This window comes from Pseudorca crassidens, chromosome 13, assembly GCF_039906515.1.
Source record: "Pseudorca crassidens isolate mPseCra1 chromosome 13, mPseCra1.hap1, whole genome shotgun sequence".
Taxonomy (NCBI): Eukaryota; Metazoa; Chordata; class Mammalia; order Artiodactyla; family Delphinidae; genus Pseudorca; species Pseudorca crassidens.
Genome location: NC_090308.1, coordinates 78,881,223 through 78,898,309, shown reverse-complemented (window position 1 = coordinate 78,898,309; position 17,087 = coordinate 78,881,223). Strand labels below are relative to the sequence as shown.

The 17,087-nt window shown below is 40.3% G+C and overlaps 1 protein-coding gene across 7 annotated transcripts in view; it reads left to right on the top strand.

Moving 5' to 3' along the window:
* The first annotated feature begins 4,240 nt into the window (after nt 1-4,240).
* DDX43 (DEAD-box helicase 43) overlaps nt 4,241-17,087 on the top strand; it is a 29,512-nt gene continuing 16,665 nt past the window's right edge. For 3 of the 7 annotated variants that reach the window (XM_067702780.1, XM_067702778.1, XM_067702779.1), the window contains exons 1-14: nt 4,362-4,703; nt 6,538-6,593; nt 6,896-7,022; nt 7,830-7,955; nt 9,335-9,416; nt 10,372-10,528; nt 10,757-10,875; nt 11,475-11,576; nt 11,953-12,094; nt 12,641-12,741; nt 13,819-13,906; nt 14,567-14,694; nt 14,896-15,005; nt 15,693-15,831. In XM_067702780.1, coding sequence (XP_067558881.1) covers nt 4,454-4,703; nt 6,538-6,593; nt 6,896-7,022; nt 7,830-7,955; nt 9,335-9,416; nt 10,372-10,528; nt 10,757-10,875; nt 11,475-11,576; nt 11,953-12,094; nt 12,641-12,741; nt 13,819-13,906; nt 14,567-14,694; nt 14,896-15,005; nt 15,693-15,831 — 1,727 coding nt within the window. In that variant the 5' untranslated portion in view covers nt 4,362-4,453. Of the gene's footprint in view, nt 4,704-6,537; nt 6,594-6,895; nt 7,023-7,829; nt 7,956-9,334; nt 9,417-10,371; nt 10,529-10,756; nt 10,876-11,474; nt 11,577-11,952; nt 12,095-12,640; nt 12,742-13,818; nt 13,907-14,566; nt 14,695-14,895; nt 15,006-15,692; nt 15,832-17,087 lie in introns of all 7 variants that reach the window. The other 4 variants (XM_067702777.1, XM_067702776.1, XR_010933861.1 and 1 more) reach the window with 3 other exon arrangements.

Here is a 17,087-nt window from a genome sequence, read left to right as displayed (position 1 = left end):
AACACATTAAAAGGATCATACACCATGATAAAGTGGGATTTATCCCAGGGATGCAAGGATTCTTCAATATATGCAAATCAATCAATGTGATACACCATATTAACAAACTGAAGAATAAAAACCATATGATCATCTCAATACATGCAGAAAAAGCTTTTGACAAAATTCAACACCCATTTATGACAAAACTCTCCAGAAAGTGGGCATAAAGGGAACTTACCTCAACATAATAAAGGCCATATACGACAAACCCACTGCAAACATCATTCTCAATGGTGAAAAACTGTAAGCATTTCCTCTAAGATCAGGAACAAGACAAGGATGTCCACTCTCGCCACTATTATTCAACATAGTTTTGGAAGTCCTAGCCACGGCAATCAGAGAGGAAAAAGAGGTAAAAGGAATACAAATTGGAAAAGAAGAAGTAAAACTGTCACTGTTTGCAGATAACATGATACTATAAATAGAGAATCCCAAAGATGCTACCAGAAAACTACTAGAGCTAAACAATGAATTTGGCAAAGTTGCAGGATGCAAAATTAATGCACAGAAATCTCTTGCATTCCTATACACTAACAACGAAAGACCAGAAAGAGAAATTAAGGAAACAATCCCATTCATGATGGCAACAAAAAGAATAAAATACCTAGGAATAAACCTACCTAGGGAGACAAAAGACCTGTATGCAGAAAACTATAAGACACTGATGAAAGAAATCAAAGATGACACAAACAGATGGAGAGATATACCATGTTCTTGGATTGGAAGAATCAGTATTGTGAAAATGACTCTACTACCCAAAGCAATCTACAGATTCAATGCAATCCCTATCAAATTACCAGTGGCATTTTTTATAGAACTAGAACAAAAAAATCTTAAAATGTTTATGGAGACACAAAAGACCCCAAATAGCCAGAGCAATCTTGAGGGAAAACAATGGAGCTGGAGGAATCAGACTTCCTGAGTTCAGACTATACTACAAAGCTACAGCAATCAAGACAGTATGGTACTGGCACAAAAACAGAAATATAGATCAATGGAACAGGGTAGAACGCCCAGAGATAAACCCACACACCTATGGTCAACTAATCTATGACAAAGGAGGCAAGGATATACAATGGAGAAAAGACAACTTCTTCAATAAGTGCTGCTGGGGAAACTGGACAGCTACATGTAAAAGAATGAAATTAGAACACTCCCTAACACCATACACAAAAATACACTCAAAATGGATTAGAGACCTAAATGCAAGTCTGGACACTATAAAACTCTTAGAGGAAAACATAGGAAGAACACTCTTTGACATAAATCACAGCAAGATCTTATTTGACTCACCTCCTAGAGTAATGGAAATAAAAACAAAAATAAGGGCTTCCCTGGTGGCGCAGTGGTTAAGAATCTGCCTCCCAATGCAGGAGACATGGGTTTGAGCCCTGGTCCGGGAAGATTCCACATGCTGCAGAACAACTAAGCCTGCGCACCACAACTACTGAGCCTGTGTGCCACAACTACTGAAGCCTGCATGCCTAGAGCTAGTGCTCCCAACAAGAGAAGCCACCACAATGAGAAGCCTGCACACCACAACGAAGAGTAGCCCCCGCTCACTGCAACCAGAGAAAAGCCCACATGCAGCAACGAAGACCCAACGCAGCCAAAAATAAAATAAAATAACTTTATTAAAAAATAATAATAAAATAAATAAACAATGGGACGTAATGAAACTTGAAAGCTTTTGCAAAGCAAAGGAAACTCTAAACAAGATGAAAAGACAATCCTCAGAATGGGAGAAAATACTTGCAAACGAATCAACAGACAAATGATTAATTTCCAAAATATATAAACAGCTCATGCAGCTCAATATTAAAAAAAAAAACAACCCAATCAAAAAATGTGCAAAGACCTAAATAGACGTTTCTCCAAAGAAGACATACAGATGGCCAAGAAGCACATGAAAAGCTGCTCAAAATCACTAATTATTAGAGAAATGCAAATCAAAACTACAATGAGGTATCACCTCACACCAGTTAGAATGGGCATCATCAGAAAATCTACAAACAACAAATGTTGGAGAGTGTGTAGAGAAAAGGGAATCCTCTTGCACTGTTGGTGGGAATGTAAATTGATACAGTCACTATGGAGAACAGTATGGAGGTTTCTTAAAAAACTAAAAATAGAACTACCATATGACCCAGCAATCCCACTACTGGGTATATACCCAGATAAAACCATAATTCAAAAAACACATGCACCCTAATGTTCATTGCAGCACTATTTACAGTAGCCAGGTCATGGAAACAACCTAAATGCCCATAGACAGATGAATGGATAAAGAAGTTGTGGTACATATATACAATGGAATATTACTCAGCCATAAAAAGGAATGAAATTGGGTCATCTGTAGAGACGTGGATGGATCTAGAGACTGTCATACAGAGTGAAGTAAGTCAGAAAGAGAAAAACAAATATTGTGTATTAATGTATATATGAGGAACCTAGAAAAATGGTACAGATGAACCGGTTTGCAGGGCAGAAATAGAGACACAGATGTAGAGAACAAACGTATGGACACCAAGAGGGGTAAGTGGCGGGGTGGGGGTGGTGGTGGGATAAACTGGGAGATTGGGATTGACGTGTATACACTAATATGGATAAAATGGATGACTAATGAGAACCTGCTGTATAAAAAATAAATAAAATAAAGTTCAAAAATTCAAAAAAAAAGAAGAAAAAGACAAATTGAATAGGCCTACATTTATTAAATAAATTAAATCAATAATTAATAGCTTGTGAAACAGAAAGCACCAGGTCCAGATGTGTTCACTGATGACTTCTAACACACAGTTAAGAAAGAAATTATACTAACTTTGTACAAAATCTTCCAGAAAATAGAAGAAGAGGGAAAACTTCCTAACTCATTCTGTGAGGCCAGCATGGCCCTAATACCAAAACCAGACAAAGACATTGCCAGAAAGGCACAGAGCTATTTCTCATGAACACAGATGCAAATGCCCTCAACAAAATATTAGCGAGTCTAATCCATCAAAACTTCTTTTTAAAAATCATTAATACAACCCACTTCAGAGTAAGGATTAGAGAAAGGAAACTAAATACATAAAACATTAATCTTTTTATGTGTTTCCTGGGTGCTGCAATAACATTGTAATCCGATTAAGTCCAGGGTTTATTGCATTAAGAGTTATAGTTAATTTCATGTTAACCCATTCAACCCAGGATGGAATGTGAGTAGTACTTTTTTTTTTTTTCAATACTGGGCACAGACCACAGTACCCAGCATTATAATAGATGTGTACTATGTTTGATTAACACACGATCAAACAGAGATCTCTTCAGAGAATTTGAAGATCCTAATCAAAGTAGGGGCACTCCCATCTGGATTGCATCCTTGGAATAATATGTCCAGCCACAGAGCCAGCCTGCAAAAATGGGAGTGCTTCGGGCATTTATTCAATTTATTTCATTAGCCCTTGAATTACAGCAAGCATTTGGGTCAAGTGTTGAGTATAGTTCCCTGTGCTATACAGTAGTTTGTTGTTATCTATTTTACAAATGGCAGTGTATATAGTTTAGTCCCAAACTCCTAATTTATTCCTCCCTCTGCTTCCCCTTTCGTAACTATAAGTTTCTTTTCTATGTCTGTGAGCCTATTTTGTTTTGGAAATAAGTTCATTGGTATCTTTTTTTTTTTTTTTAGATTCCACATATAAGCAATATCGTATGATATTTATCTTTGTCTGGCTTACTTCACTTAGTATGATAATCTCTAGGTCAAATCATGTTGCTGCAAATGGCATTATTTCATTCTTTTTTTATGTCTTAGTAGTATTCCATTGTGTATACATATCACATCTTCTTTAACCATTCATCTGTGGATGAACACCTAGGTTGCTTCCATGTCTTGGCTATTACAATAGTGCTGCTATGAATGTTGGGGTACATGTATCTTTTCCAGTTATGACAACCACCATTTTAAAACCTAACATATGCTTAACTATATCAAAGTGTTGCTCACACAGCAATGGTGAATGCTACTGTCAACCTTTTGTTTCAAATTTTTAACGACTGTATCGGGTCCGGCTGTTAAAGGTGACTGCGCTTTCTGCGCCCCTGAGATGCGGGTCCCAGGAGCGGGTGTGTAGCCGGAAAGCACAGAGAGGCCCGGACAGCCCACAGCAGAGAAGGACAAGGCCCGCGCAAGGACTCACTCAAGCGCGCGGGCAGGATGCAGGGAGTGCAGGATGGAGGCAGCCCATTGGACCAGCCCCTCTCACAGCGCCGCGTCCGCCAATGGGCAGCGGCCTGGGCGGGGCGTCGGCGCGCGGGCGCCTTGAGCAGCGGCTGCGTGGCCGCCCTCGTGGACCAGCCTTCGACGGCGTCTCGTGTGTGCAGGGCCTGCCGGAAGACGTCGGAGGTGCCGGATCCTGTTCGTGGAGCCATGTCTCGGCCGGAAGCCGGCGCCAACGCCTCCTCCTGGGTCGTTGCTTCTCGGCGGGGCGCGGCGCTGCTTCGAGCTCCGGAAAGGAGCCCGGAGAAGGAGCCGAGCCAAGGCGGTCGCGGAGGCCAGAAGGCCGGCGGAGGTGGCGGCTGGAGGGGCCACTCCGGCGTCCAGCAGCCCGTGGGCGCTGGTTTCCAGGAGCCGCCGCTCTCCTTCAGCCTGAAGAACGACTGGGTGGGCGCGGTGATCGGTGAGAGCGGAGAGCCTGCGCGGGCGGGCCGGGGCCTGTGGCATCCCCGCCCCGCCCGCCTCGCCTCCAATCAGCGGCCACTGGGGCGGCTCGGGTCCCCACCGGACCTTTCTGATACGCTTTGGTGCTAGAGTGATGGTGTTTAATGCATCTCTGTATAGTTTACAGAGACGATGTTTTGGGAGAGCGAGCTCTTAGACTTAAGAAATCTTTAGGATGAAAGGTTAGAGCTTTGGCAGCTTACCCCAAAATGAACAACAAAGGAGTCAGTCCGTTTGAGCACCGGGGAGAGCCATTAACCCAAGATAAGAAGGCGTAGGGTATTAAAGGGCTGCTCGGAACATTAACCATACCTTGCACTTAGTTTCTGTTACTTGAATATGATTAATCTGCCGAAAAAAGTGTTCTTTTTCTTAGTATAGCGTGAGTCTTACAAATTCGTTTTTGAAAATCATTTTGGAAATGATTGGAAGTAAGGTTTGCCCCCCTTTTAAAATTGTGGTAAACAACATACATTTACAGGGTTGTTGACCCTAAGAACAACGTTGTGTGGTAGATCTGCAGAAGGTTTTCATATTGCACGACTGAATCTACCTCTCAACAACTCATTTCCCCATTCCCCCATCCCTGGCAGCCAACAGACACCTCATAGAAGTGGAATCTGCAGTTTTTTGTGATTGGCTTATCTCAGTGTAATGTCCTCAGGGTTTATATGTGTTGTCACAAATGGCAGAATTTCCTTTTAAGGCTGAAAACTTGCACTGTATGCATATGCCATATTTTTTTCATCCAGTCATCTGTTGACAGATATTTAGGTGATTTCCACCTCTTAGCTATTGTGAATAATGATGAATATGGGAATGCAGATATCTTTCTGAGATCCTAGTTTCAATTCTGTGTGTAAGTTCCCAGAAGTGGGATTGCTGGATCACATGGTAGTTCTATTTTTAGTTTTTAAAGGACGCTGCATACTGTTTCCATAGTGACTGCACCAATTTACATTCCCGCTCACAGTGCATAAGGGTTCCCTTTCTCCACATCCTCGCCAACTTGTTATCCCTTGTCTTTTTTTTTTAATAAATTTATTTATTTATTTGTTTTTATTTTTGGCTGTATTGGGTCTTCGTTGCTGTGCCCGGGCTTTCTCTAATTGTGGTGAGTGGGTACTACTCTTTGTTGCAGTGCGTGGGCTTCTCATTGTCGTGTGCGGGCTCTAGAGCACAGGCTCAGTAGTTGTGGTGCACGGGCTTAGTTGCCCTGCGGCATGTGGGATCTTCCCGGACCAGGGCTCGAACCCGTGTTCTCTGCATTGGCAGGCGGATTCTTAACCACTGCACCACTAGGGAAGCCCCATATCCCTTGTCTTTTTGATGAGAGCCATTCTAACAGGTGATATCTCATTGTGGTTTTGATTTGCATATCTCTGATGATTTCATCATCTTTTCATATACACCTGTTGGTCATAAATATGTCTTCGAAGAAAGGTCTATTCAAGACCTTTGGCCATTTTTTAATTGGACTTTTTTGGTTGAGTTGTGTGTAAGGGTTCCAGTTTCTTCACATCCTTGCCAACACTTTGGATCCAATTAGTCTCTCCTTGGTCTGGTGGTGAATCCTTAGTATCTACCTCTGGGAAAGGAACCTCCTACCACCCACCACAATTTGGAATAGAAAGCGCCTGCTTCCCTTTTTCCAAACTGAAAGTGATTACTGAACCCTAGGAGCCTTTGTTTAGATGATTTGGGAAGAACTAGAGAAGGCTTTGAGCAAAGTCGGTAGTAGGTTCCCCATAATTGATTTCAATTTTTTTTAATTCCTTTATTTTTAAAAACAGGGCGTGGTGGGTCAAAAATAAAAGAGATCCAGAGCTCAACATACACCAAAATACAGGTAAATTATTCGGGTTCTTAAATCCTTAAAGAGGATGAACTGTGGTTCATTCCTAACTCTAATTTCTCTTCAATTATTAACATACTGTTGTAACTTAGGTAAGTTGCCAAAGCGCTTCATACTTCTTTTTAAGAACTCACCTAAGCTGTAGTCCATTCATTATATCTTAGATGCTGATTGATAGCAGTCCTGTATTTCCTTTACACTTTTATTCTATTTGAGGTTGAGGGCTGGGGGGGGGCGGCGGGGGGGAGGGGGGACGGTGAAGGGACTTATCTCACCTATTTCCCCCCTGTATCTAGATAATAAAAGGGTACCCTGAAGCGGAAGTAAGAATTTTTGGCACCAAGGCAATGCAGAGCAAAGCGAAAACAGTGATAGATAATCTTGTTCAAGAACAAGAAGACTACAAAACGGAACCCAAAGTTGGTAAGTAATTTTTGCCCACTAAAGCCCTGTAAAATTTTAAATGTTTTATTCAGTGTGATAAGCCATATTATAACTGCTTTTCCTGATAACAAAGCTTTGGCTTGCCATCATTAAATCTAGTCTGTTACAGAATTTTCTTCTATGAAATCCAGGATACTTTTCCTCAAACTAAGACACTTAATATCTGCTGTTAAGCCTAGCAGTTTTACTTTTGAGTAAAAACAAAATAACCTTTTAATACACTTCACTATTGATGGTACAGCAAGGGTTAGTCCTGGCCTCCTGTCTATGGTCCCTTCCCTGGAATGTGACTGATTTTGAAAACTGCCTAATTATTTGGATATTTTAAAAAATCTCAGATCTACTTGGACTAGAGAAAAAGCCATTATTGAACTATTTCCAGAAGCAACAAGGAGAAGAGTCTTGGGTTCAGATGGCAGCATTTCCTCTTAGTGTTTCTTGGGAAAGAACCTCTAAAAAGCCTCTAAGACACTTTCTTCTGTTTACCTGGGGTAACATCTGCCACACAGAATTATTGTAATGATAAGTGATGTGTTATTTATTATCAGACACTAGTCTCTCATGCTTTTTAGCTGCTCCAGTAATTTTTTTTTGCATTTCCGAAATCTGAAGTAAATAACTGGCAAACCGTGACCAGAACTGTCATGGCACTGTTGTACTAAATTCCTAAATTTAATGTTTCAAGCATTATTATTGTTGGATTATTAAAACAGAAAATAATAAAATTGTTTTGGATTTTATACTGGTAGGATTTGTTTGGAAACTAATTTGGAATATTTTTAACAGATGTTGCTGTTGTCCAACCTTCGGATGGAAAAGATGCAAGGAAAGATGTTTCAGGAAATCAGAAATTGGTTGATTGGGATAAGTGCCGAGAAAATATTTTGAAATGGAGCAAAAAAAAGTGGGCAGGTTAGTGCTGGATCCCAACACTTATATGTGGTATTGTTGTTCCTAGTAATTGAGGTTTTAGCCTCTATAAAAAATGTGTTGCTCTTAGTAACGAAATCTATATGCAAAATGACAGTAGAATTTGAAATGCTGCAATTAGTCTCTAGGACATGATATTTCTATGTCTGTGTTGCAGTTTACGTTACAAATGGAAAGTTAAAACTTATTTATACCTTGTCTTATTTGAGGTAACTCGCTGCACAAATTTACTAAAAATAGAAAATTGGGCCAAAAGGGAAATTGATGGTACAGCAAAGGGAAATTGATGGTACAGTGAGTAAACATGCCAACCAGGAGTTAACATTTTGCTATGACTGAGCAAAAATTGATCTTGGAGTGTCCTGGCCAAGAAGGGCAAAATAAAAAGGGAAAAACATTTAATAAGACCATACAGTTCTTGAAGAAATGGGTTTTTTAAATTTTCACTTGGAATTATATATGGAGTATAATGTTCCACATTATTCACTGAATTTCAGAGTAAATTCAGGCATTAATTTGATCAGAATGAGGCAGTGAGACAACATCATTTATTTAAAGTTAAACAGTGAACACTACCATGTGACAAATATTAACAAGGGTTCATTCCACTCTGGTGGTCAGCCTATCCCATGCCATCTCAACAACATGTGTTGGGAGATTTGGGTGGAGGTGGGGAACAGAAAAAGGATTTAAGTTTGGTGGAAGTATGATAAGTGTTTAAAAAAGAAAACAGGGCTTCCCTGGTGGCACAGTGGTTGAGAGTCACCTGCCAATGCAGGGGACACGGGTTCGTGCCCCGGTCCAGGAGGATCCCACATGCCGCGGAGCGGCTGGGTCCGTGAGCCATGGCTACTGAGCCTGCGCATCCGGAGCCTGTGCTCCGCAATGGGAGAGGCCACAGCAGTGAGAGGCCCGCGTACCACAAAAAAAAAAAAAAGAAAAGAAAAGAAAAGAAAACAAAGTAGCTTCAAAGTAGAGGATAGAATAAGGATAAATATTTTATTCCTAAACAGTAATGCGATGGACCCTCAAAGAAAAGAAAGTTAGCTTACTATGAGAGAAGATTCGTCACTTGTGATGGCTGTGTGTCTTGTGAAGCATGGTTTCTTTATTTCATATTTAATTATTAAAGATCTCTTTCTTGGGTGAAAAATGTAATTGAAAGACAAGGCAAAAATGGAGATCTCTTAGAGGCTGGCAGAAGCTTGGCTGGCAAAGTGTGGGACAGCTGTCTAGAACTATTATCTGTGCAAGGTGAACCTGATACATATTTTAGTTTGATTTCTGTTGCTTTGAATAAATGTCAGTGAAATGTAAGTGCTCATTAATCACCCAAGTTAAAATTTTGGTTTTTGTCCCAGGTTTACCTCCAATTAAGAAAAACTTTTACGTGGAGTCAGAAACAACAAGTTCAATGTCACAAGACCAAGCAGACAATTGGAGGTGAATAGTTTTACTACTTTTTATTGAGTATTTGTAGAGTTTTGCTGGTAAATTAACCCATTAGGAAAAGATCTGAAATGATTGCATTTGAAACTGTAGCTTCCTATTCAAAAGAAAACTTGGTTGCCCTCTACATCACATACATGAGAGCATTGCTGTCCAATAAAACTTTTGGCGAAGAGGGAAATGGGCTATATTTGTGTCTAGAGTAGTTACTATACATATGTGGCTATTAAACACTTAAAATGTAGCTAATATAATTGAGGAACTGAATTTGAAATTTTAAATTTAAAGAGACACGTGGTTGGTGCCTGCTGTATTAGCAGTTTTTGAGAATTATTTCTACAAGTGTTGAAAATCATGAGAAATTGATCTGATATCTGAATATTAGAAAAATTTCTTACTCTTTGGTCCTTATTATCTGGAATTACAGGTCATAATGGCAACATTTTTTCTATTAACATCTGTTATAAAACTAAGGTAGTATGGTATAACAGACAGAGCAGTTATTCTAGGATTGGGGTAGGGCCCTGAGCATGGACAAGTGACTAAAGATCACCTGTCGAATGAGAATAATTCCCACTTCAAAGTATTGTTGAGGATTAATTAAGGAAATGTGTGTGAAACATTATAGGCCCTCAGGCATTTGCCAAATCTGACTTTGATTCATGAAGCGTATAATTTTCAGGCTCTATTCTTAACCTTTCCATGAAGTTTTCATTGGCCCATTCATGCATACAGTGTAATTTTTTTCCTTCTCTGGAACTATTCTGGTAAAAAAAGATGGGCTTGCTTCTGTTTCTTATTACGTTTTACTGTAACTTAACCAGCAGTCTAATTTTAATCAGTTGCAGTTGAATTTCTAGATATGACCTGAACTAATGTTGGAAAAAATTTCTTGCTTGGGGAGTAAAGTGACCAAATCCACTAATCCTTGTTCTGTTTTTCCTTAAAGGAGGGAAAATTATAATATAATGTGTGATGACTTGAAAGGTGGTGAGAAACGTCCTCTTCCCAACCCTATTGGTAATTTTGAGGATGCATTTCACTGTTATCCTGAAGTTATGAGAAACCTTCAAAAGGCAGGTTTTCAAAGGCCCACACCAATTCAGGTATGCTTTCTTTAATTCTAACATTTCATCGACTTTCTCCCCTCAATTTCTGGTCGTTAGAAGTTATAACACCAGGGAGCAGCTGTCTCTTATAAGTGTCCCCCCCCCAGCACCTCCACCACTGCCTAGCACTCAAAATGCTGAGAAGTTTGGGGCTGGGAGAGGAGGAAGGAATACTTGACAGAGAGAAATGCACTTTTTATTTTGATATTTCTCGTTCTGTTTCAGTCACAGGCATGGCCAATCATTCTACAAGGAGTAGATCTTATAGGAGTAGCTCAGACTGGAACGGGGAAGACATTGACGTACTTAGTGCCTGGATTTATTCATATTGACTCACAACCTCTGTAAGAATGATTACATCTGGGTTCCCTTTAGGGGTCTAACAGATATGGATTCCAAAAATGCAATGAAAGTTTCTTCGATTGCCTTGGTCGAAAGGTAACGCCTAGTCTCGGGCGAATGCACTTGTGTTGTCCTGGTAAGCTATAAATGGACAGAACATTTTTAGGAAGCAATAGGTAGTATCCACCAAAAGTCTTAACAGTGAAACACTGGAAACAAATTGTTTAAATTACCGTGTCCAGTACAATTCTGTGAGAATATCTGACACAGGAAAGCTCTGGCCCTGTTTAATGAAAAGGCTGGTGTCTGGACCCTAGGATTTTTTGGTTAGGCTGTTTTTCTTTATTTCTCCACTTTTTATGTGTGGTGCTTGTTTGTGGCTTTGACACTCATTGCTGCCTTTTTTTTTTTTTTTTTTTGGCCGTACCTCGAGGCTTATGGGATCTTAGTTCCCTGACCAGGGATTGAACCCAGGCCCTCAGCAGATGAAAGCTCGGAGTCCTAATCAGTGGACCGCCAGGCAATTCCCTCATTGCAGGCACTGAATGAAGGTCCTGTGTATCTGAGATGGGTACTTTACTAATGTGTTTTCTCTCCAAAGAGCCAGGAATGGGCCGGGCATGTTAATCCTCACCCCGACTCGAGAACTAGCTCTGCAAGTGGAAGCCGAGTGCCGTAAATATTCATATAAAGGTCTTAAAAGGTGAGTCTTTTCTTTGACCATTCCTGCATCAGCCTTCTAACCATTTGTAGCTGTCGACATCCTCCCCATTATTTTCACACATCCTGAGAAGCTGATTGGCTCAGCGTGGGTCAGGCTTACTTACCCCTGATCCACATCGACTGTAACCTGGGTGGTGGGGTCAGATAAAAAGGATGCGAATGTGGCTTTCACAGGACACGTCCCTGTGGATTGGTGGGTGTGGATGGTTCTCAGAAAGGGGCCAATACTGTACTACCCGAGACTTCTGATTGATGTACTTTTTATTTTATACCCCAAATGCTTAGGTTGGTTGGGATTTTGAATTGTGATGGGATATTCCCCACGTGAACATGAACCTCCGTATTTTTTTTTTAAGTGTTTGTATATATGGTGGTGGCGATAGAGATGGACAAATAAAAGACTTAGCGAAAGGTGTCGATATCATTATTGCCACTCCCGGAAGACTCCACGATCTACAAATGAATAACTTTGTGCACCTGAAGAGCGTAACCTACCTGGTAATCGTGGAGCAGGGGTTCAGGGTCCTGGGAGGAAGAAGTGAACTCTTTATCAAACCCTTTAGAATGGCTCTCCATTTCATAATGGTTTTAAATCCTAGGAATGTTTCTCATTCTCTCTAGTTTGTTAAAATACAGATTTTAAGATCATTCCATGTTAGTATTATATAAATATTAGAAAATGTAGGTAAGTACAAAAGAATTCCACATGAATATTTTAGACACTTAAATTGGTTTTTTTCATTAAATAGATTTAGAAACTGTTAGTTGGCAAACTTAACTCAGTCTGTGTTGCAACTACAGATAGCTTAGGTAATGGAGGAAGTGAAAAAATTACCTTAGTATTCATAAAGGCAGAGCATACATATTAGCTACCTTCCATACCTAATCTAGCCATCTTTTTTTTTTTTTTTGGCCGTACTGCACGGCTCGCGGGATCTTAGTTCCCTGACCAGGGATGGAACCCGGGCCCTCAGCAGTGAAAGCGCGGAGTCCTAACCACTGGACCACCAGGGAATTCTCCTAATCTAATCATTTTTAATGCAGGTATTAGATGAAGCTGACAAGATGCTGGATATGGGATTTGAACCCCAGATCATGAAGATTTTATTAGATGTACGCCCAGACAGGCAGACAGTTATGACAAGGTAGGTATATGTTTAATTTGCTAGTCTGCAAAGTAGAAATCAGTGGAACCAAATCCATTTGATTTTAGAGCCTTTCTTAAAAGTATTTTGAGATCCTTTGGTGAAAGATATGTCATCACTTAGTATAGCAACTCAGTGTAACAGTTTAGCAATGACTATTGGGTTTCCTGAATTAAAAATAAGATTTCTAGGGACTTCCCTGGTGGTACAGCAGTTAAGACCCCGCATTCCCAATACAGGGGGCCCGGGTTCGATCCCTAGTCAGAGAACTAGATCCCACATGCCGCAAAGAAGATCCCACGTGCTGCAACTAAGACCTGACACAGCCTAAGTAAATAAATAAATGTTTGAAAAAGAATAAGATTTCTATAAAAAAATGCAGGGGAGACTGTTTCACGGGAGGGGTCTCAGATTGGAAAAAGTAATCACCTGTCCAGAATACTTTCTGGCAAAGATGAAGCTGAGGCAGCGGAAGAGTATGTGATTGGGGAAGTAGACTAGATTTATTCATTTTGTTTTCTTACTAAACTTCCCATCTTTGTAATTAGTGTGAAAGTACAGAAGGTGGCTACTTTCATAATATATGGTTGAAGAAACAACTGAATTTACATATCCAATCATCGGTACAGTTAAAATGTTTTTATTTGGCATGAGCATTTGGTTTTGCCTGCTAACAATGCATGAAAAATACTGGGGTTTTTTGCCTTATTTATAAAGGCCGAGAGAAAACTAACACCTGAATTCATTGAGAGAAATGAATTGAGAGAAACTAAATTGAGAGAAAATGAAATTGAGAGAAACTCATTGAGAGAAAACTAACACCTTTTCATAGATTCGAAAGGTATAGCTCTTCTTCACCTTTTGCTTACAAACCTATTAAACTTATTTAAAGGTTTAATCTAGTAGCTTCGTTGAGCAATTCATTGTGAAGCAAATGTTTTCTGTGAAACTGGCCTTATTAAAAAGTACTAAGTTTGTCTTTCATGAGTAATTTTGTTCATAGCATTCTTAGGGAAATTTAGTAATGTTTGCTTTATAATAAATGTTTAATGTTTGTGTATTACGTTTTATCTCCAGTGCAACGTGGCCATGTGCTGTCCGTAGACTCGCACAATCTTATTTGAAAGAGCCCATGATTGTGTATGTTGGTACTTTGGATCTAGTTGTAAGCTTGTTTTTAATTACTATTTATATCTTATTAATTATGGAAATGTTTTGCCATTGACAGCTCTCTGGCCTTTCACTTCATAATTGAGATTGGCCTTTCAACTAATCATTAATGAAAATTGACATTTTACTTAAATCACTGGTAATTAATAATGGGTCATTGCCCTAGGCTCATTTCATGAGATTTCACGAAAGACAGGATAAATGCTTCAGAATCTATTTCATCTCTGGGTCAATAAAATGGTACCAGCGATACTTTGAAATTTTGTGTTGTCAAAATACTTATTGAACGGAAACTCTTTGTGTCATCAGCTGAACATCTTTATTGCAAAGGCTATATCCAAATTCATGGCGATAGTTTTGTAAGCTTGGCCTCAAACTGTGGTTATTCCTTTTTCAACAATAGTAACCAGCTGCTTTCAACACACTACCACGTATTCAAGAGTTCCCAGCTTAGCATAGGTGACTCACTGGTAAAAAGTGAAAGACTGAGCCATAAATCCTTGGGTAGGAACCGGTGATTTTGCAAGGACCTGCCATTTTTCCTGCTAGCAGTTTATTAGAACATTTAACCAATGATAGAAATAAGATGGATTTCGAGCCAATATATGGGGTTTGCCCATTAATATTGATGAACTATGATCTCTGAGTCCTTTAGGCTGTAAGTACCGTGAAACAAAATATAATTGTCACCACAGAAGACGAGAAACAATCGCATATCCAAACTTTCATCGAGAGCCTGTCTCCCAAAGACAAAGTCATAATATTTGTTAGCCGGAAAGCTGTGTGAGTATGTTTTTTTTACATTCAAATCATCAGTCATGGTTTGTTGTGGCCTTGTTTCTATGTGTATACGCATTTCATATGGGGGTGTGTGTCTTACAATATGTACATTACTTCAGACTCTTGCCAGTGGAAGTAACAGTAATGAATTGATGGTGGTATGAGAATAAGCACTTAGACCCCTGACTTTATCTTTTGCTTCAGGGCTGATCATTTAGCAAGTGACCTGAGTATCCGGCATATATCAGTAGAGTCTCTGCATGGCAACAGAGAACAGAGTGATCGAGAGAGAGCATTAAAAAACTTTAGAACAGGTACATTTATACAATGAGTATTGCAGTTTAAAAGTGTCTAGTGCCTGGGGCTTCCCTGGTGGCACAGTGGTTGAGAGCCCGCCTGCCGATGCAGGGGACACGGGTTCGTGCCCCGGTCCGGGAAGATCCCACATGCCGCGGAGCGGCTGGGCCCGTGAGCCGTGGCCGCTGAGCCTGCGCGTCCGGAGCCTGTGCTCCGCAACGGGAGAGGCCACAGCAGTGAGAGGCCCGCGTACCACAAAACAAAAAAAAAAAGTGTCCAGTGCCTGGACTTACTTGAGTGTTGGCACCTTTTCATGGAACCCATGTCTAAGATCTGCCCTCAGCTTGCAGATCCCAGAACTATACTTGTTCTAAATATTCATCAGATTCTCAGAACTATCTCAAGCTAATGTTTAAAACCTGGATATCAAGGCAGTAATTTGCAGTGAGGGTGTTATCTTAATTTACTTGCGAGGCATGTATCTCTGCCATGGTTCATGGACCCTTTGAATTTTGGAATCTATTGTGTTGTAACTTGCCAGCAGTTAAAAAAGGCTAAGTAACCCTTTCCCGTCTTCACTGTCCTTAAAAGAGTTTTAATATTAAAAGCAAGGATAGTTCACCTGATCAGATATTAGGGGACAGATATGTCTTGGGTTGATTTGTACCAGCATGTGTCTGTATTCTTTTGGCTTTACTCTTTAGGGGAAGTGCGAATACTGATTGCTACCGATTTAGCATCTCGTGGTCTCGATGTCCATGATGTCACACACGTCTATAATTACGATTTTCCCCGGAACATCGAAGAATATGTGCACAGAGTAGGGCGCACCGGGAGAGCAGGGTAAGTCGGTCCATCCAGCCTGGCTCCCCATTCTCACAAAAAGGACCTTTTTCCCCTCTGAGAGCACTATCATAAAATCCCCATAACATGCTGTTTAAACAACTGCAGATTAGGTTCCAAATTGCTGTTTGAATGGCTAAATCTCTTTTTTTAATCGAAGTATAGTTGATTTACAGTGTTGTGTTAATTACTGCTGTACAGCAAAGTGATTCAGTTATATATATATATATATATACATATATGTATACATTCTATTTTTTTAATATTCTTTCCCATTATGGTTTTTCAAAGGGTATTGAATATAGTTCCTTGTGCTATACAGGAGGACCTTGTTGTCTTTCCATTCTATATATAAAAGTTTACATCTGCTCACCCCAACTTCCTACTCCATCCCTTCCCCAACCCCTTCCCCGTTGGCAACCACAGGCCTGTTCTCTATGTCCGTGATTCTGTTTCTGTTCCATAGATAGGTTCATTTGTGTCATATTTTATTTACTTTTTATTTTTTAGATTTTTTTTTTTTGATGTGGACCATTTTTAAAGTCTTTATTGAATTTGTTACAGTATTGCTTCTGTTTTGGTTTTTTGGCCATGAGGCATGTGGGATCTTAGCTCCCCAACCAGGGATGGAACCCTCACCCCCTGTATTGGAAGGCAAAGTCTTAACCACTGGACTGCCAGGGAAGTCCCTTGTGTCATATTTTAGATTCCACATATAAATGGTATCATATGATATTTGTCTTTCTCTGTCTGGCTTACTTCACTTAGTATGATAATCTCTGGTGGCATCCATGTTGCTACAAACAGCATTATTTTGTTCTTTTTTATGGCTGAGTAGTATTCCATTGTGTATATGTACCACATCTTCCTTATATGAATGGCTAAATCTTTTAATTAATTAATTTTTTGGCTGCGTTGGGTCTTCGTTGCTGCGTGCAGGCTTTCTCTAGTTGTGGCGAGCAGGGGCTACTCTTCGTTGTGGTGCGCGGGCTTCTCATTGCGGTGGCTTCTCTTGTTGCGGAGCACAGGCTCTAGGTGCGCAGGCTCAGTAGCTGTGGCATGCGGTCTCAGTAGCTGTGGCTCGCAGGCTCCAGAGCACAGGCTTAGTAGTTGTGGCGCATGGGCTTCGTTGCTCCGCGGCATGTGGGATCTTCCCGGACCAGGGCTCGAACCTGTGTCCCCTGCATTGGCAGGTGGATTCTTAACCACTGCGCCACCAGAGAAGTCCCTGAATGGCTAAATCGTAACGTATCATA